The sequence below is a fragment of the Sander lucioperca genome, chromosome 20 (assembly GCF_008315115.2).
Source record: "Sander lucioperca isolate FBNREF2018 chromosome 20, SLUC_FBN_1.2, whole genome shotgun sequence".
In the NCBI taxonomy this organism is placed as follows: Eukaryota; Metazoa; Chordata; class Actinopteri; order Perciformes; family Percidae; genus Sander; species Sander lucioperca.
The window spans coordinates 13367739-13389198 of NC_050192.1; the positions used below are offsets into that span (position 1 = coordinate 13367739).

Here is a 21460-nt window from a genome sequence, read left to right on the forward strand (position 1 = left end):
GGTCTGGCAAAAACAAACTCATGTCTTCTTCTTCTTAAATAGAGCATTTGCTTCAACAGAAATGTTTTAACTATCTTGATTTGTTTTTCTAACTCTGGAGAACTAGGATTTAAAAGTTGGACTCCATTTTCCTGTTCTAACTAAGTTCTTGGATTCTGATTTATCGGATTGTTTTATTAAATCTAGTAGTTGGGACTACAGCGAGGATTTGCAATGACCTTTGTTCAGTTTTGCTGTGTCCAGGAATTCTTTGAGAGCCATTCTGGGAAGGCCTGACAGTGACTGGGACATGATAACAACTTTGTGTGAGTGTACATCTGTGTGGTTTAGTAGCCTATATTTGCACACATACACATATTACATGTCTGTGTGTTTCCCTAGTTGAATCTGTGGCTGTAGTTTGATGGTTAAAAAGCCTTCTAAGGGAAGTGGGTGTCATGAAGATAACCTGGGAGAATGTGCTGAGCTGGGCTGGATGTTCTGCAGGAAGGAAAGTGTGGTGATCCACAAGCAGGAACTCACATTCTGTCAACTTATTACACCCCTACACATGCACACTCCAACCCCCCTAACTGCCATCTGTATTTCTGCCTCTGTCAGGCTTTTTCCCTGACCAAAAACACACATATTAACACACACACACACACACACACACACACACACACACACACACAGGAAATGGCCCGTGCGGCTCCCAAATAAGCTGATGTGTCATGCCTTCTTTTCCGATATTTCTGCAAAAGCTCAGCAAGGAGGCTGTGGCACCTCTCTTCTTCTTCTTTGTCTTCTTCTTCTCCCCCCTGTCTCGGTGAGACACAGCTGTAGCAGTGACAGTCCATGTTCTTCTGTAAGAATTCGCAGCTCCTGTGGTTGGAGACACTGCCAAATTGGGAGCCATGAGTCGCTGTTGTGTGGTTAAAGTGATCACCATGACAGAAATCCAACTTCTACAGGTAGGGGGAGCGACTCAGCTAACAGGCCAGACAAATCAGGGCAAGATCAGAAAAGTGTATGTGTGTGCAACTATGTGTGCGGTTGTTTGTGTTTGCATGCAAGAGAAATTGTCTGTGCTTTATAAAAGGCATGCATTTACAACCAATAGCCACCGTGGAATGCAGATTTACTGATCAGTTTGCTATCCCAGTCTTATTTTCCCTCACATTTCACAATCTATGGTGTGTGGTTACAGCTATTTACTGGTTAGCAGGCTCAGCAAAAATACAGTAAGCAAGTCTGAGTAGGCTTTTTGTTCCACTTTCATCTTATCTCCGTAGATTCAAGATGGGAAAAGATTAATCGAGCATTGCTACTCACAATATGTTGTAAAATACAACATTTTGCAGAAATGAATCCAAGACTCCTACTAGGTTTTGTCCATAATTTGTACAGCTAGTTAATGTCACCATCACCCAGTGTTTCATAAGTTGTTGGATTTTTCTGAAGTGAAAGGAGAACTTGGGCAAGACTGAAACTGAGTTAGGCAAGAGTTTTCCTTTTTAGAGGGAACACCTGTGAGTTTGTCTGTTACAATGTCAGTATGAGTGCAGCATTTTCAGTGGGACTAAAGAAATACACCTTTTAACTCTGAGGTAAATCACATCACTATTAAATGCATCTTACAAATAGAGGCTGAGGAAATCATGATTTGAAAGAATATATGAAACTGAAGATTTAGCATTGATTGTGTGTGTGTTTTTAATCTAAAATTGTTTTTATCTTATAGTGGAGAATTTTATAATTGGGATATAATTGGGAATGTACATTATGTCCTGTAATGCAGGATGAATGGTTATTTTCTTTTGAGGGCGATAGAGTTGTTATTTGAGCATTGCTTTATAGTTGCAGTTATTGGCTTGCGTGAATTAGATATTCTATATAACTGCTGGGGAAAACATGTGTGATGCGACTTCACAGCAGAGCACAAGTAGAGTATGTGTTGGATTTGATCAACTTGCTGCATTGACTCATTGTGGTTTAAGATCCCTGCAAGTATGCACATTATGTTAGTGAAAGAGTCAGGAGAAGTTTGATTGAGAAAGAAAGAAAGAAATAGGCTGCATGTGTTGAATGAGGGTGTTGTCTCGTTCTGACATCTTTATTTTCCTGGTTTGAATGTCTCTGTGAGAAGATAATGAAGTTAAGGAGGTGCAGCTGATCTCAGTCAAGTTTATATCTTTTGACTGGACGCAGGAAGTACAAACGCAAACCGGACAAATATTATTTTCTGCTTCCAAACGTAAAAACATGAAACATAATAAAGCAAACTGTGCAAAAATATATGTGTAGAAAAGCAAAAAATTAAACACAGTGAGTGATATCTTTGCTTGGATATCAGTGAATTGTTGATAAACTATTCAAAAGGTTTGCATGTCAGGAATAACTGTGCAAATGTTTGTGAATGGAAAGTGATCCTGTGACCTCTTCTCTAACCGTAACCTGAAACACTGCCTCAAGTGTTGTAGCAGGTGCCAGTAGCCATATTGAGAAAAGTGTCTCAAACATCAGAATAGTCACTACAATCCCAAACTTGATCCTTGATTGATTAGATTCTTATCTCATTCCTGTCCCATGTGTATGGCGGGCATTGATAATTTTCAGTATGTCCTCTTCACACATACACAGGCCTGCCATTGTCGAGGTTGGCCTCTGTGACTGAAGCACCATTACCTCTCAAATCCAATCAGATTCCCTTAAGTGGATAACAAGCATGTCTCCGGCATATACAGTAGTGAGAAAACTGAAGTGAAACAAGGACAAAAACGCTGTCACACAAAGCAGATGTGGTGTGTAGCAGTCCTGGCATCCCTCCTGCTATCCATAGTGGAAAGAAATGTTGATTGGTTAACAACTGGCATCTTGTTTGGCCTGGAGAAGTCAGATAAGAGCTCTCAGTCAGTACTGACAAGTTGAGTATTGTGGCCAGCCTGTTCTTAGTTAGGTGGATGAGTGGTGAATAGGAAGCTAGTCTAGCTGACAAGGAGAATTTAATGCTGAGTTTCAGTACAATTCCAAAGCTGCCATGGCTAACAGTGCCTACGGTTTAGCAGTGTTGTGCTAGTTGACATTTTAACCATAAAAACGTTCATTGCTGCAAGAAGTCTGAAAACTAGCAAGCTACTTGCAAGCAAGCTACTCATTTAATCAATTCAGCAAACAACTCTTTTGAGAGAAGAAATGACACATTCTTGCTTTAAAAATTAAAAGTTGAAATCACAAGCAATAAACCACTTGTTGCTCAAATGTATTTACTCAGGGGTTTTGTTGCTGCAGTCTTATTTGATCAGATATGGCAAGTAGCTAATGGTGGCTAATAGTAGCAAATTTCAAGCAAACATAAGGTAGATATAGCTGTATAATAGGCTATACATTACAGAGGGAGTTAGCTGTTCTTTAAGTGTGCTACTTGTGTTACTGTAGCTTAGCATTTTAGCTAAACACTAGGGTTTAGCATTATCCCATAACTGTCAAGTAGCTGCACATGCCGCTGTATAGCAAAGCTACACAGTTTCGCTTTTGATGCTGCCATTATCTGTGATTTTACTTGATAAATGACACCTGTTGTTGTGGGTATGGTAATGTGGTCTAAAAGGTGGTCTTTAATAATCACATTATCTTTTACCAATTAGTTACACATATTAAGCTATGTCATACTACATAGTCTACTAAATCTGCTAAAGTAAAACACCGGCATTGTTGCTTATCTGACTGGTCTTCTACTGCTAATTGATAAGCTGAGGTCAGTCATGGAGAAGAAGTATTCATGTAGACATAAAAAATAAAAAAAAGATCAGGCAAGTCCACAGAGCACGCTATGTTGACCAGTGAATAGAATCATTTTAAGAGGAAGTTTAAAAAAAAGGGTGAAAAAAACAGACAGATGAGCATCAACAACTGGAAAGACTAACATAATAATGCAAACAATACATGTATTATTAAGTTCACCTAAAAATACTCTACACGCCATGAACTAATAAAGCAAGTTACAACAGTGAGCTTCTTTGTGAGCTACAGACCAGTGCGTAAACTAGACATTTTTAGGTGATGTTCCCTCTGAAAATAGCTCTCAAATACAGTAACAAAGACCTCAAAATAGCTTTAATGCGTTATTGCTTTATGCAGTTATTGTTTTGGAAACTGATAATACTACATTGAAAAAATGACTGAATGAAAAGGCTTGGTTAAAATGGCATACAAGTTATTTAAAACCCCCATTGGGGAACAAGGTTCAATTGTGCTGCCACAACCCCTGGAGCAGGAAGGACAGGACATTAGGAGCTGACCACTGATTGGTCAGTCGGACAGAAAAGGGCGGTCCACATAAATTAGTGATAGACACTTAAGGCAGATATCCTGCAGTGATCAAACACTGGGTGATCTGACAATCCAGTGTTTGAAGTGATTATCATACTACGCAACATAAAGGCTAACCCCCAGCTTTGGGCCTAATTAGTTCACTTAGGGCCCTTTATAAGACTTTGGTAGGGCACTGGGAAGTAAAGACACTTACTGGGAGTCAGCAGCTCAACAGGATAGCAGCAGCAGATCTGGATCCTTAAAGTTGACTTGCTGCTACGCCAAAACAAACCAACTTGAAGATTATCTGCTTTTCTGAGAATGCCACACTTAACCGACTGCAGTTACTACACGATGCGGGACGCAACCAGAGCTTCAAATGTAAGAATATTGAAATTTAGAAAACTTCTTCGTAATTGTTTTTGTTGAACAGTGTGATCATATTTTCTAATGTAACATATTTGTAAGGCTTGTATGACCGGTTTGGCAATCTTGACATCTGGCTGTATCTATATGTATGTACTGTACTACTGCAGATTAATAGAATAAGAAATATGTTTGTCAACTTCTGTTCTGGGGGGAAAAGCATATGCTATGGACCACGTTTTTCAGTCAGAAACTGGTAGTGAATTTAAGACTATGGCAATGCTTTCCTTGAGAAAGGGCATTAAGACGCTACACGTCAAACATGACTTGCTTTAATGTGAGCGTTCTACAAAATATAGTACTGCTGTAAGTCTGTAAATTTGCTCTGCATAAGTGACTAATAATGGGAAATACTGACTCACAACTATTTCTGTGATGAATTAGATCATCTTTTGGCAAAGCCGACAGCTGCTGTGAACACCTCTTGTGAACCTGTTCTTAGTCAGCGCGGTTTCAGTGGGATGAGAAACAATGTGTGATGAACTGGTTTTCTATTTAGTCAACTAACTGAACTTGTCTGTTTTTGCTGCAGGTACAAAGCCACCTGGAGAACTCCAAGTTCCACCTCCACCAGACCCAGAATCAACAGGTCAAGCAGTACCTGACGCTGGGCTCAAAGCTGGCCTCTTCGGCCGGGCAGGGCCACGCCGTTCCGCATCCACACGCCCCTGGCCAGCCGCTGGCCACCGTGCCGATCATCAGGAATGGACACATGCCCTCCGTCAGCGACGGCAGCAACCCCAACAGCCCCGTTACCCTCCTCACAATGGCCAATCACGACAGCGAGGTGAGTGGGTTTATGGAAAAAGAAAGCGTCTGAATGTGAATTGTGATGTTGCTGAATATATGGAACTGAAATTAAGAAAACTCGGAATCTGTCTAGCAGTGACTGGGAAATTGAAATCGCAACCAAAGACTGGGTAACGTAACATAACTGCGGGTCATAACTTTTGTAGATTTCGCAACATTCTTGATATGTTTTCCTGTCAACATTCTTTTTTCTGTTTTTGTAATAATTCAGAGGGATAAATCATGGCTAACTCTTTGTTTGGACTGTCAGTCAACCTGTAATAGAATTTACAAACATTAGTAACCTTCTAAATTGTATGTCTTGATTGGGTTTGAATATTAGAAAGTAGTTCCAAGTAATCATCTAAACAAAGTAATGCCATTATTGGTCTCCCTCTCTCTCTATGATGTGTTCATCAATAACTTCAGACATGCAGGCTCTGATGAGAGAACCATTTCAAAAGAAGGAAACTAGTTTGATAATAGATGTGTTTCCTGCCAACACTGCTAACTAAGTCACGACAAGGCCGGTGGAGAACTTGTCAGTTATTGAATTAGTCTCGTGACGATCCCTCCCCTTCCTCGGGTCTATTTTGGTTTGAAGTTTTCAAAAGATCAGACTTGGACAGTATTGCTATTCTGGTACAAACAGCATCAGCCTGTCCATAAGTACACTGAAATTACTGTTTTCTTTTAGTTTCCAATGGATGAAGTTATTGATGACCTAATTAGTCTTGAATCCGGTTTCAATGATGGAGGCTTGGATTGCATGGAGTCTAACATCATAATGCAAAACAATGTAAGTATCAATCACAATCACACTAACAGCTACATAGTAACACTGTTTAAAATGTGACAGACTATCAGCAGTTTGAAGGTCTTTTGTATTGATTTCTGCAACATAGCCTGTGTTTGTTAACCTGCTTGCATTATTGCAGTTATGTTTATGTCAAGTTAAGTTCCTTAACTAATGACTTCCACTCTTTTTAAGTTGAATGGGGACTTGAAAGTAAGGTTCCTCCACCCAAACATTTAGGCATAGGCTTGACTTGCTTGGGAAAAAGGGGACCTGTCTTGGTTTGGGGTCAGCTTAAGTCTGGAGATGAGTCAAAGTTCATTGGGGCTTAGCAACATTTCTCACATTACTCAAGAAGACCAACAATGCAGATTAGGTTAGAAAAAAAGGATGTTTGTGGACAAATGTATATACTTAATAACAATATGACAATAGAAGAAGCTACAGTTATAGTAACTGTCTAACTAAGATCCATTCTTGAGAAGACAACCAACTAGAAATAGCATCACAGACAAGTACTATAGGATTTATGGCCAAGAAGGAATTCAAAAAACTCTGGTCAAAAATGTGGGACAAGGGGAACATAGCGACACCTGAGCCAAATACAGGGAGAGTTTGTAGGATGGGAACACTGGGAATGTAGCCTAACTCCTTAAATACAGAGAGCGCCAAATTGGTAGACAAAGAATCATACACACAGATAAAGTGACACACAGCAAAACACAACAGATACTGTGATAGTGAGGGAATGAGAGGGAGGGGAGGAAAAGATAAGGCGTGGGGGGAGAGGAGGAGGAATGGGAGAGCCAGTAGGTTTCAAATGAGGACAGAAGCGCGACAGAGGGGCGAAGAGTGAGAGATTTTGTTGGAGAGAGTTACTGAGCCATTGGATTGGGCTAATGCATACACTCCCCATGGGCTTGTTCAGAAATGATACCATACTTAAATGGATCAATTCATCCTAATTAGTCATACAGTACGATGCATCATGTCGTTTCGCCGTGTCAACACATCCAGGAACACAGACGGGAGAGGGACTGAAGTGATTACAATAGGAGTTGTGGGGGAATTGTTGCAATCTTTCATTTTGATAAGCGCTTTTGTCCCCTCCTCCTCCTTCTCTTTTCCCATCATGGTGAGATAATGAAAAAAAAAAAAAAAAACTAAATGCAAACTAAACCAACTGCAGATATCTGAAATGTCTGCAGTTTCTTCTGAATTGTTTCTTCTCCTCTTTTCTTCCCTCTTGCCTTCCATTCCTTCCCATCTCTTGACTTGACATGCAGCCGTATCATGTTCACCAGTCTGGCAGTTAGATATGACACACATGTAGTGGATAGAATTGGCTGTGCGCATCGTGGAATGCATGGTGGCCTCTGTAGCATTTTCCCATAAATACATAAATGCGAATTAGACACACATGTGTACAAATGCACGCCATATCTTGACATCTCCCCAGTCCGTGAAAAGACGTAATTATCGCAGAAATGATGCACGCTTTCCCAGACAAAAAGAGACCCGTAGGAAAACAGTTTTGCCTCTGTTCAAGCAGTTGACCTAGCTAGCCTTTTCATCTAATGGGATGCTATTTTCAACACAGAGCACATCTCTGTGTTAGGAGCCCTTTAAAGTGGAGGGGTTTAGAAAATGGTGGCATTAGCAGATCAAGGCACTATGTCTATGCAAACCAAATCTAAGATGGCTAAAGGCTGGGTTGAAGGGAAGGCTTTGATGGAGTAAGACTGGAGGATGACCCTTTATTGACCTGGCTTCAGCGAGGGTAACTTCTTGTTAGGTTGTTTTCACTCTTTGTGAAACAAGATAAGCAGGGAATCGGAACATGGCAGCAATTCTCGAGCACAGCACTGGGTTTGCCCTGTCCTGCTGAGGGAGACATGCCAATACTGCAACTCCCTGCTGGGAGGTCCAAAGCCAGAGGCCTGGGGGCAGACAACCTTCTCTGGAAGGCTGTGATCACTATATTCGCCTCTTGTCATTTTTGCCAACGATAAACAAAGCCACACAGCAGCTAAAAACAACTATTTGTGTTGTGGCTTTTGCTAAAGTGTGAAATGCAAATGTTTTGGCATGCTTCCCCCGTGGCTGAAAATGTCTCTTTCTTTCTCCCCCCTCTCCTCTTTTCTCTCCTTCCTAGGTGTCCCTCAGTGGCAGCATGCTGGACATCTATGGGGGTGAACAAGGTATGAACGCCCCTAATGGTGGAATGAGCCCCACATCTAACCCCACAAAGCTCACTGTAAAAAGGGAATACACAGGTATGCACTCATACCATAGCATTGATCAAACAACTAACTAGTTAATGAATAATTACATGCTCACATTGCCGTAAAAGTTTAAAATCAAACAAATGCTGCTGGAATAAAAAAAAAGGCATTTAAGGGAATTAAAATAAAACAATATGACATATTTCTTCTAAATTGAAGCTCTTGGTGGGTGCTGCAAAGAAGAGAGTGTACCTGCGTTTGATAAAAAAAGGCAACGTGCGTCAGGCAGGAGACAAATGTCTGAGCCGATTTGTTGTGGTGCTTGTCACTGGTTCCATTAATAGGCCATAGAAACGTGTAGACTTTTCGTCACGGTGCAAAAAAACAAAAACAAACAAAAGGGCCCTTTAAGACATTTCTTATTAATGTCATGCTTCAAGCAAAGAAGCCCAATTGATTTTGGAAACAGAAAGGATGCCCGAAGAACCCTTCACTCTCAACGCGCAAATAAGTAAATTGCCTTCTGTTTCATTTGATTGTGGGCAGAGAGGACAATGGGCTGTTACACAGAGTTTAAATTGTCTTGATTGAATCAACAGAGACAAATTGGGAAATCCAATTCCAGGTCCCCAATTATGTAATTTGGAAGAATGTGAATACAAATATGGATGCACTGGCATTTTTGTCTCTCTCCTGGACAGATTAGCAAATTTGCTAAACTGTCGTAATTACGGTAGTTTAAAAGTGATCCCTATTTTTCCATCCACAATGAGCTTAAGAGATGTCGGAGTGGATAAATTGGGCTCATTCAGTGTTTGAGTGCGTGAGTGTGTGAGTGTGAGTGTGAGTGTGAGTGTGTGTGTGTGTGTGTGTGTGTGTGTGTGTAAGGAGGTCAAGTTTGTGTCTGTGGTGAGGGCTAATGCACGGAAACTCCGCATTATGGCTGACCCCCGCACTGAACTCCCTCAAAACAACAGAATATGTGTCTCCATGACCTGACTGGACCTTTTGTGTTGGTTGTCTTACGGTTTCTAAATTAGTGTGCGTTCCTAAATCAATTTGTTCCCCCTTTGTGATTTTTTTTTTTTTTTTTGACAGAACATGACACAAGAGTGATGGCCAAAGAGAGACAGAAAAAGGACAACCATAATCTGAGTAAGTGTCTCCCGTTGCCTTTCAACTCCCTCACAGTTTATCATCTGAAAATGACTTATGGCTAGTCTTTTGCACGGCAGCTCGACAATGTCCTAATCATCGCTTGCTCTTTCTTTTTGTTCTGCTTTCTTAGTTGAAAGAAGGCGAAGATACAACATCAACTACAGAATTAAGGAGCTCGGGACCCTCATACCAAAATCGAATGACCCGTAAGTTGCAAAATCTAAATGTATTTATTGAAACAATGCCGCTGCTTTGCTTCACTTTATGTCACTAAAAACAACTGCAAGACTTTGTCTGGCAGGGAAGCATATTAAATTCTAAGCACAAAGACACTCTAAACGTTGTTCATTGAATTCAAATGAGTACTCAAGCACATTTCAGTCATATTTCAAGGGTGCACTTGAACTTCCATTGTAGTCTACGCTCCAAGAGCTGTACATCCTCTCTCTGGGTCCCAGCAGTTCAGCTCAAAGCATGAATGATGAGGAAAGGGTCAAATGCAAAGAAGCAGGCCACACCATTTGAATCAAAGTTTGAAGCACAATTGGAACATAGAGATGGAGTGTGGAGCTGAATTGAAATCCACCGGCCATCTTTCGCAATTGAACTTTGCTTTAAATTTAAATGGAAGGTTGGCGTTGTCATCGTGCCATTAACACGAGATAAAAGAGATTATTAGCGTGGATCAGACCGACGTCTCACTCGTGTGGAAAAGGACAATTTTACTAGAGCTCCCCTTTACTTAAAAAAAAAAAGCAATAATATCTGCAAAGGAATGACTTGCACTCTAGCACCTCAAGTCCAATGCTCCATTTTCTCCTCCGTCTTCCTACTTAGCTCATTTTCCTTCACCTATTTTTACACAAGGATTAATTTTACCGAACAAGGAGGTACGAGAATGGACTTTCCACATAGCTACTTAACTATTCTATTAAAATCCCCATTCAGTGTCCCCATGTAATGTCCAAGGATGAATAATTGCCCCATGTAAATCACCATTTCTTATTCATATCATAAAAGGGGAAAAAAAAAACCTGTGTTAAAACTTTTCCCCCCATTTTCTTTTTATTATTATTACGGAGGATATTCTGCCGACATCAGGGGGTTCTGTGTAAAAGGTTATCTTTTACATTTCTCCTTTCTGCAGCGACATGCGCTGGAACAAAGGCACCATCCTGAAGGCCTCGGTGGAGTACATAAGGTGGCTGCAGAAAGAGCAGCAGCACGCTCGGGAGCTGGAGAGCCGTCAGAAGAAGCTGGAGCAAGCGAACAGGAGGCTACTGCTGAGGATCCAGGTAATCAAATCTAACCGTCTAAATACACAACAAGGCCAATTGAGGCCTACAAATCAAGATTTCACATTTGAAGACTGAATATTAGATTAAATCACTTAGTTTAGCTATTTGTTGGACAACACGGTTACATTTGTGTACTACAAATTAATGTTCATAGGCTTGGTAATAAACTAGTATGTCTAGATTTCATATCTTATGTTCCTCTAACACAACACCAGTGTTCCGCCTCATAAATACCAGTTTACTCACACAAACAGTTGGCCTTTCAACTCACTAATGTCCTAATGTCTTAGCACTTAGTCCCAGTGCAAGATCCAAGTAAACTGGCATTTTCACTTTATTGATTTATTTAAAAACAGTCTCCTCCAGGCAGCATCTAACGGGCCTGTTTCATTATGCCAAAGATCAGTTTGGTGAAGACAGAGAGCTCAATCTGTCAACCCTACAGACCCCCCCCCCCCAACCCCATTGTTTACGTGAGGTCCTTCCACTCTCCCCTTTCTCTGAGAGCTCAGTGCTAATTACCTGATGAATAAAGCCATAAAGGCCAGCTCTTTCATCGCAAAATAGTAGAAGAGATGCTTAACGACACATGCATACACAGACTGCCGCACGCACACCTGCGCACTTCTACGCACACAGAAATGTGTGGTTTATCTGAGTTGACTCCAATAATGGGAAAAAACACAAAATCTGTAATCATCTTCAAAGATGACACAACCATCCAGGAAACACTGACCGCCGCTGACGTTAACAAAGGTCAAACAGGCCTTTGTGATGAGACTGATAGGTGATTAGTGCTGATCATTTACTGTCATATACTGTGATAACAGTGTGTGTGTGTGTGGGAGAAGAGTTTGTCAGCACCCAAACTCCCAGGCTCACTCCAACTGACTCCAACTGGCTCACTCCAACCTAACCTCAGCATGTGGAGGAGATATGGAAAAAGTTTGGTGGTGACGTTACTCCACACGATGTTGTCTTGGCAAATCTGCTCATAATGGAGATATTATCTGCATAGACTGACACTTGTGTTTTTTTCTCCTTTCTTTTCCAGGAGCTTGAGATCCAGGCACGAGCACACGGCCTCCCAAACATGACTTCAGCCTTGGGGACAGTTGAACTTTCCTCCCATCTCCTCAAACAACAACAACAACAACAACAACAACAACAACAGCAGCAGCAGCAGCAGCAGTCTCCCCAGGCCCAGCAACCCCAGCAGCCGCCCCTCTACCAGGAGGACCCCAACAGCGACTACCTCCAGAGGATAGCCGGAGTGCCGCCGTCCATCCCCACTGCTGCCGGGCCGCAGGATCACATGCCAGGCGCCGACGGCTGCACCACGTTCTCCGACCCGCTGTCTCACTTCACAGACTTCTTCAGTGCTACCCTCAAGGAGGAGCACCGGCTGGACGAGATCCTGATGGATGACCCCCTCTCGCCGTTTGGCACCGACCCGCTCCTCTCGGCCAGCTCACCCGGAGCCGCGTCCAAGGATAGCAGCCGCAGGAGCAGCTTCAGCTCTGCAGAGGGTGACGACCTTTAAGGGTGCTCCCTCTCTCGGTAGCAAACTCTTGTTATCGTCTCGTGACAACACTGTTGTAATCCCCAGTGGGAAAAAGCATACACAGAGCCTCTAAAAGACTGACTGATGGCTCTTGGCATGACCACTCACAGGGTTGCAAGTAATTTAAATGACAGCTAACACACCTGACAGTGCCCCTCAAAGTGCCACCTGTAAATAAAGTGTGTAGTTCTTGCTGATCAGGTGGGTGTTAGAGCTCGATTAGCTACCAAAGCTTGCGTTCTCCAAAGCTCAGCGGGACCACAAACAGCTCATGGACCTTCTGCTCCTCCACCTGCTCTTTTTAACTTTACTATAGACAATGAATATGTTTCTCTGCCTCCCGGACAGAGCAGAAACAGACTCACAAGAAAAAAGGGAGACATTTATACATAATGTAAATGATCATGTCTACTGTTTTATTTTATTTTTTGGTTAGCCCTCTGGTAGCTGTACACTGTAACATATGAAAATAATCACTGGAAACCTGCCAAACCTGTCCTTTTTTTAAAATGACAATACCACTACTTCGCAACAGTATTTTTTTAAAGAGTTGCAGTCGGGATTGTGATTGTGTGATGTGCCTTATTCAAACCCCAAGTGACTGATGCACTCACCGCAATGCCTAACATGTCTTTGTCTGTGTCTTTTAAGTGTTTTTGTTAAATAAGTGTTTATGTATTTATGTATGTTTTAATCCATGTATTACTGAAAAAAATTATATATATATTATTTTTTCAGTAATATATATATATATATTATCAACATAACACGTTACCTTTTCTATTCTTAGTAGGGGTGGGAAAAATATAATAAACCCCTTTTTTTGGTAAACCTGATTTTGGCTTCTTGTTGTCATCTCAAAGACATAATTTCCCGGCGGTCTGCATTCATACACCCCCAAACAATAAAAAAAAAAATAGCTTGTGTTGCAACTTCTATTCCTAAGTGCTACATAAACAATGAGATCCCCAAAATGAGAAAATAATAATAATGTATTTCTAGAATTCAAAACAGTAAATGTCTTTTGCGTTTTACTTTCAATGGAAGACTTATGCTACCAACTATCTTTGACAAAATACCATCAATTATCATTGGATTGTACAAATGAGCAATATCGCATATACAATCTCTCACTCTGCTCTGTTGTTAAGTGTACAATAAGCTCAACACACAGCAGGGGCATGATGGTAGAAACAGGATACAAAAAGTGGAAAAAAAAAGTGGCAAACTGACTGCAAATTCATCTTGCTGGACAGGGGGCTGAAAAGATTGAACAAAGCCTGAGAAGTTTCATAGTGGAAGGTGAAGGGCCGGCTTACAAGGTGGCTGATTGGCAATGAGTGGCAGAAAGGAGGAGAGAGGAGGGAAATTGGATAATAAAGACAAGTAGAGGAGGAGTAATAATTCTGATGAGCCTACTGTGAGCTGATGAGCCCTTGAGGAGGAACAATAGCGAGGAATAAAGAGCTGCTGGGAGAGCTGTTAGCTAAGGAAGTTTCCTCTGAGGTAAGCAGCAAGTGTCCTTTCATACTGTAGGAATATGACTACAAACTGTTTGTATCATAAATAAAGTTTGATGAAGAAAGTTTGTTTGTGACACGGCGATCAAAAACTCTTACTGTTTAGTGTTCAAAAATCATTCATCAACATGTAGTTTTCTAATCTTGTAGTCATGCATTAATTATACAAGACCAAGCTAAAAAAAAAAATGAAAAAAAAAAAAAACATGCCAATACTTCTCAAATGGATTTCTCATCAAAGCCTCTCTGAATTAATGTTTTAGAGTGTTATTAGTGTTTCTCTGTAATGAAATCGAAACATTCCTCGCTCGCATCTCCTTTTGAGCCGCAAATAAGACGAACCAATCAATCATTACGGAGTACAGTCACTCCAACTACAAAGTGGTGAGTGATGTTTATGGGTAATTGGCAAAAGCAGTTATGGAAGGTAAATATAGATTTTCATGAAGAGTATCTAAGAAAGAGAAATTTCAAAAGGCTCAATCTGCATTTAGATTTTCAGTGTTTTTTTCTTCTCCTTTCTCGTATTACCAAACTTGAGAAAAATACACAAATCCAATTAGTGTGGCGCCTGGAATTGATAAAAGTCAAAGTCAGGGAATACAAATGAATACCCTTTACCTTAATGAAAGTATTGACAGTAATACCCATACACATAACTCACTCTTTCAAGGCTTACCTCCAGAGACAAAGCATTCTGCCCTGAAAAAGAAAGTCAGATTAAACTTCCTAACCAATTCATTTCTCTCCATATCAAAGGCTATCATAGACAAAGTTCAAGGCCAGTTATGCACAGTCTTCAAAAGGAAATGTGGTCGGATGAGGCAACGGTGACATCAGAACAAGCGACTTTTTATTTAGAATTTCACAGTTCATCAACCCACGGTTTAAAAAATGCAAAGGGAAGTGTCTACAGTGGACTGAGAAAACAGTGCAGGTATCTGATAACACTGTTCTGTTAGAGGCATTAGATTCATATGTTGAGAGCAGTATGTACATTTGAACATGTAAAACAAATTTGGGAAAGTTTGTAATCCTATAAATCTCCCCATCTATCTCTCTCTCACAGCCTCTGCTCTTTAACAAATCACCTTCATAAGAAACAGATTCCAAGCTTGTTACAATATGTGCCAAAAAAGTACACCTTGTAAAACAATCTTTCCATTTTCCTTTTTGTGTCACGAATGCATGCACAGCAAAATGGTCTCCCTGAAAGAAAGAATGACCTCACTAACTCCCAGGATGAAAGGGCTGCTGCTGTGTCACATTTCAAACAGCAGGTGGCAGCAATGGGCTGTGCTTTTTCATCACACTGTGCAGCATGTTCATAATAAGAAACCCAAGACAGGAGTGTGATACAACAGAGAACATTGTGGTGGATTATAACAAAATTAATAAAAAAAAAAACAAAAAAAACAATCAAAATGTGTATAGTTGGTAAAACAGTACTTTCACATATGGAATAGTGACATGGCAGTATATGCTAAAGTCCATGGTAGTCCCTATACTTCCCAGTATAAACTGACAAATCTAAAGAAGGCAAGTGATGAAGTGAACCTCACAGCGGAGTCGTTCTGTCACCAAAACAACGTTGTCAGACCTGCTGCCACCCACCAACACTGACACCACCACTGAGCAGGAGAAGCTGTCACCTGTGCAGATGCCACAGCTGCCAGCGTGCTACAACACACTCACCTGTCGAGCCTGCCAATGGCAACTCTTAATCACCTCCCGCTAAGGTGACTCACTTTGGAGCATGGCAAACACACACACACACACACACACACACACACACACACACACACACACACACGCGCACACAAACAAGCCTAATCAAATGTGCTTGTGTGCAAACACAAATGTGCACATGCAAGCACAAACACACACACAAACAAAGATATGCATACTACACACACATACAGTATGCACGCACAGGTGTGTACCTCATTGCACCCTTGTTGCCACACATTCGAGGAAGCTAAGGGAAAAAAGCCCTCATCAGGATCTGGACTGTGACAAGACTTGTGCACAAATTAGGTGAAATTTGAGTGGGAATAACAATATGACAGCCGGCAGTGAGGCACCAAACATCAAGTGTCATATCTATTTTCAGCCATGATTCAGAGCTGTGTGACAAACAACACCATGCTGCTTCTCAATCAGTCAGCCTGCTCCTGGAAATGTGGCAAACTAGGCCCTGGTTGAGTTTTTCCTTCAGGAAAAATAAGAAATGATCTGAGGTTAAGGTCAGAGTTAGAGGTGAAATTATAAAACTTAGCCAAAATGTGAGCATTAAATTTAATGATTGGGAACTCAAGCAATCAACATTGTCTCCCGGGTGCACTACGGAATTCATCCAATCATTCTTCAGGGCATTAGCCTCCATGCTGCTTTTATTAAGGACCACACCCTGACCAGTGCTTGACAAACTCCCACGTCACTAGACCAGCAAGGCCCCACGTGCATTAACGATGGAACACAAGAGAGATGAAAAAAGAAGAAGAAGTGGCTGGGCCTTCTCGAGATGCTATAAAATTAATGCGATTTCCAGAGTTTTTATGAATCGAGCCAGATGCCAAATACATAACTTCAAACAAATTGACTTCCAATTATTGGTGCGGCGCACCACTTCCAGATGTGCAACAGATGGGGCCGGGGCGACCAAAGGTGTCTCAACCCACGCTTTGTGTTATTCCGCAGTAAAACGGCAGTACAGTTGTATGTGTTTTAAATCACCGTGGGCTGTGGGCTGGAGGTGAAGGGAAGGACAAGGGGGATAGCGGAGGAAAAATGAAAGCACATCATTAGGAAAATGTAAATCTACGCAGCACAGACAGTGGAGCTCCATATGTAGCATTAATACAGCCTAATATTATGTAAAGGCAGATGAGATGCTGAGGCTGAAAGCTGGAGCTGTATCAAGGAGGTGGGGGGATTCAGAAATGTAAATGTTAATGTGATCTCTGCTGTATCTTCCAGTGCTGGGATTAAATGGTAAAAAGGAACAATTACGGGGCTCGCTTTTTTTGTGCATATGTTAATAGCTTACAATATCCTTGCATGCATAAAGTACATTAGATATGATTAGAAGATATCCACAATACATAGCTTTATATACTAGAAGGTTTTACAATAGTCATAAGTAGCAGTGCACTCTGTTCAATTGTTAATAAAGTCTCTTCCTGAAAACTTTCAATAATTTGATTAGTCACTGTTAAAGCTACATAAAAGTAAAACAAATGTGATTCCGAGTGAGAAAAGTAGCTGAGCATGGACTTCTTTTCACTGCAGAGGAAACTAATAGAATATCCAATAGTGGTATGGTGTCCTGGGAGGGTCATGGCTCTGATCCCATTATTACCACTGACTTGGGCCCTGAGGGAGCCAAAATGGCTGTGTATTTTTCCCAGAGACCATAGTGAAGCAGTCTACTGGGGCCCTATCTACTTAACTAGCAGTCTGCCTGAGCACCACAGGTCCCCCCGCCTCTGATCCTGGGGGCCAAAGAGCTTCTACTCGCCGCCTCGCTGTTTTCACGTATCTTAGGCTGTCTATTCAAATACAGCAGAGAGCGGGGACCATATTGCTTGGCCATCGTACCTCTGTGCTGCCTTTAATTCCCTCGCTCTGTCGGAGTTGTATGCTAATCCAACTAGCGACAGTCCCCCCCCCTCTCAGGTCTCTCTGCATGCACACACACTCCAACACACACACTTTAACCTTGTGTAATCTGGGTGACCTTGGACTGAATGGAAGCTGCTGAAGAGAGCTCCCTGATTGATTTGTAATTCAAAAGAGGAGCGATGGCCACTGTGCCCCCGCTACCCTACCACCAGGAAACCCCTACAAAATAAAATAAAAGAAGAACATTGCAAAACAGTTACTACTTCAGCTCGTTTCCTGGGTGTTGTTGAGTTAGGGAGCACGACGCACGGCGGGATGCACGGGCAGCTGGGTAAATGTCAGATTTAGGCATGGTGGTGCAAGGTGGTGGGGGTGAGGAGCGTGTTGGGGGAGAGCATCATGATGATCATCATTAGCAGGGGAAGATAATTGGCGCTGCATGGGCCCCTGCGTTTAGGTGCTCTTGATGGGCATCTCGTCTGCATTATTCATTCATCTTCCCTCTCTCTCTCTCTCTCTCCTATTCTCCCTCTCCTGTTCCCTCTCTCGACCCGGGCCATGCGCTGGGCCTTAGGAGCTGGACTCATCTATTATAGATGGGTAATTGTTTATTAAATGCAGGCCTGACCCTATTATGACTATTATGCACATGCTACACACCGGTGTGGGCTGGCAAGCGTCTGTGTTTTTCCATATTCTAGAAGATCTGACAACCCCCTGTCGAGGACGTGAGGCCGCTTTGGCATGAGCAAGTGTCAGCATTTGTGGCTGAGGACAGAGAAAAGGAAGGGAAAAATAGATAGAGATAGAGAAAGAGGAAGACGCCGGCAGGGAGGAGAGGAGAAGAGGATGATGAAAAATAAAGTCAATGCCCGTGCGGCTGCCACTGGCCAGAGAAGTATCTCTCTGCTTCTCCTCAAAGGCTTGGTGGATGGAGGCAAAGACAAAGGGTGAGCTAAAGAGATTCTTTGCTTCTCATTACACTGACTCCTAATCTACCTCTGCCCTATCCTGGGCAATCCCTGCTCCAGGCGTTTGGAGGCTAAAGCTTCAAACTAGGCAGTTTGTCCAAAGCGGATTCATTACCTTAGATAGGACTACCAATGAGCCTGCTAAAATGTCACATTTAAAACTCACACAGCAGTCAGAGCCGGGCCAAACTGACACTAGAGGTCAGTGTTGTAACAGAGTTCAGATGGCTCTCTCTTTTACTACCAGACAACAGTGAGCTTGAAGCAGACACAGACATTACAAAAGATAGGAGAGACCGGCAAAATAATTCAGGTAATGGAAATGAATTGAAATGAAATGATTAAGTTGAGTTAATTACTCGGTAGCTTAGGCAAATCAGCTTAACTTATATCAAAATCATTATTTCAGCCAGAACGACAGATTCACCGGGAAGATATTTCCCCAACATGTACTTAAAGGAGTGTATGTAAAGTAGGATCAGGCTAATGGATTAGATCTAATACATGTGGCACTCGGTATGGTGACAAAAATAAATGTGGTGTTAGAAATTATAGAGCTCGGGGAAACATAAAGGGTCAATTCAGAGCCACAGATGGTTCGGGTGGTGGTGGTGACATGTTTCTTTGTCACTGTTCAAGTATTCATATCACCTCAGTATCACTTTGTGAATGACAGTCCTGCTAAATACCAACTTCCTGTTCAGGAAAACAGTTCAAACTGTTCTCTCTCATATTGTCAAATAAGTCAAAATACTCCCTGAGACGTCTCTACAACACACGACTAAGGAGAAAGGGAAAATACCGGTATTGCCTGACTTGGATGTGCTGCTGTGCTGGGGTATGATGTAGTGATCTGCATGGTGGCATGTCACTGGTTATTGGCTGGGCTGAGAGTGATTAACAAGGGGTGTTAATTAGTGGGTCGTCAGGAGTGGGTGTGTGGCTAACGACATGGCTCCGAACAGCTCGGTCACACATAAACACAAGGCACAGCTCAGGCCTTCTTTTACAATTAAAATGAATTATCACAATTAGTGCTGAGGAGAATAATTTAAATTGCATCTCTTTAATATGTTAGGTTTAATCAAAGGCTAAAAAGAAGATACTGGAAATTAAATAATTCCTACAGAAATACAGAACTAGGGGATATGTTCAGGAAAATTCAAAGAAACATTAGGAGGAATAATGTCTAAATGATTTCTTTCATGAATATATACTGTAAGCACATTTTTTTTTAAAAACACTCGTCATTTCAGACTTTATTTGAAATGTTGTCAAATTATATCTTTTTCAGCTCAGTAAAGATGAAGCTGTGGTTGTGAAGAAGGAAACAACCTTTTTTTTTGTGTGTTATTGTGTTATTCACTGATGTTATCAACAGCAGGCAAGCAGGTTGTCATTTAGAATCAATGGACAAAATAATAAGAAATGTTAATGTACTTTTGTATTGAGTGGACCACAAAAAACAACCAAACTTTAACATTTCAAAATAGTAATAATAATAATAATAATAATAATGATAATATAAATACAATAAAATAATGGTTTTAAAAACTGGAATCAAGTGCAAATCAATGGCACTTTATTTACAATCTTTTCTAATTTAATAGCACTATGAACTAGCAGAAATAGAAGCAGCCAGCAGGAATTCCAGTAGCAGATTTGCCGTAATGCTGTTGAGTTGATTAGAAGAGTGAGAGGAGGAGAGTGACTGAGAGAGGAGTGAGTGAGTGAGTGAGTGAGTGAGTGAGTGAGTGAGTGAGCACGAAGAGAGGAGGGAGTGAGCGAGCGCGTCAAGCCATCCCTCTTCCCAAAGCTTATTTATTCCTCCAGCATCCAGCACACTGATTAGGCAGCTACAGACACTCTTAATGCCTCCCCACAATGAATGAGCTGCTGCAGTTTCAATGGGCTTATCTGTTGTGCTGTGTTCAGTAAATAATACCGCAGCTGTCAGTGGCCTCCAACGCATCATCCACGTAGCTAATGCTATGTTGGGATTAGCCGTGTTGAATGAAGTCTTGTCACCGAGCAGGGGAAGCTGTGCCAAGCTCCAAACAGTTTACAGGACCCTCCGCCCCGAGTGGAACAAATAGAATGTAATTAAGGAGAGATGAGAGCACGGAGCCATCGTTAGACAAGGATCCACACACAAACACATGCTCTCGCATTTACTCCTGCACATGCAAATGCCTCTTTGTTAGTTGCCGTGCTTTTTAATACCCAGAGAGAGTAAAATACCTTTTTTTTTCTCCACATTACGGAATTTGTCATGTTCAGTTGGAGCTGTCATAGCTAGAACAGTGTGCGCTAATGTGTGTAATCTGCTTTGCAACACATCAATTATGATGGATATTGCTCCACCGCCATGCTTCCAGGGTTTTTATACAAGCCTGCAGGGGAATCAGTCTTTTCTTGTTAGGCAACCTGTTTAGTAAATAATGATCCACTTTAAGCCCGGCTGATGCTGTATAATGTGATGTGTGTGCATGTTTGTACATGGGTGCATACAGTGTAGCACGTATGTGTGTGGTGGTGCTTTGGTGCGCAAGGATCAAGCCTACTAGATCAAAAAACACTTACATGCAGGCTGGAATTCAATCATGCCTGCGCTGTGTGGAAGAAAAAAAAAAAAAAAAACGTCACAGAGAAAAGCGCTACTGAACATGCTACGAACCCAAATGTAAAAACTATAAATATTATTAGTGACTTGTAAAAGTATTTCCAGAGCTGTGTGAACTAACAAAGAGAAAAAAGATAAAACTGTGTCAAACTAAATTGAAAATGTTTCCAAAT

The 21460-nt window shown here is 41.5% G+C and overlaps 1 protein-coding gene and 1 long non-coding RNA gene across 10 annotated transcripts in view; one reads left to right on the forward strand and one right to left on the reverse strand.

The window, feature by feature from the left end:
• The window catches only part of tfec (transcription factor EC), a 49608-nt gene extending 36550 nt beyond the window's left edge, over window positions 1-13058 (forward strand). For 2 of the 9 annotated variants that reach the window (XM_031284916.2, XM_035996343.1), the window contains 7 exons: window positions 5252-5506; window positions 6206-6307; window positions 8460-8580; window positions 9628-9684; window positions 9818-9893; window positions 10835-10982; window positions 12040-13058. In XM_031284916.2, coding sequence (XP_031140776.1) covers window positions 5252-5506; window positions 6206-6307; window positions 8460-8580; window positions 9628-9684; window positions 9818-9893; window positions 10835-10982; window positions 12040-12528 — 1248 coding nt within the window. In that variant the 3' untranslated portion in view covers window positions 12529-13058. Of the gene's footprint in view, window positions 1-694; window positions 954-1503; window positions 1590-3714; window positions 4675-5251; window positions 5507-6205; window positions 6308-8459; window positions 8581-9627; window positions 9685-9817; window positions 9894-10834; window positions 10983-12039 lie in introns of those variants that run through there. The other 7 variants (XM_031284919.2, XM_031284921.2, XM_031284918.2 and 4 more) reach the window with 7 other exon arrangements.
• LOC116039842 overlaps window positions 1-21460 on the reverse strand; it is a 194609-nt gene that overhangs the window by 29919 nt on the left and 143230 nt on the right. The gene's annotated exons all lie outside the window — the stretch shown is intronic.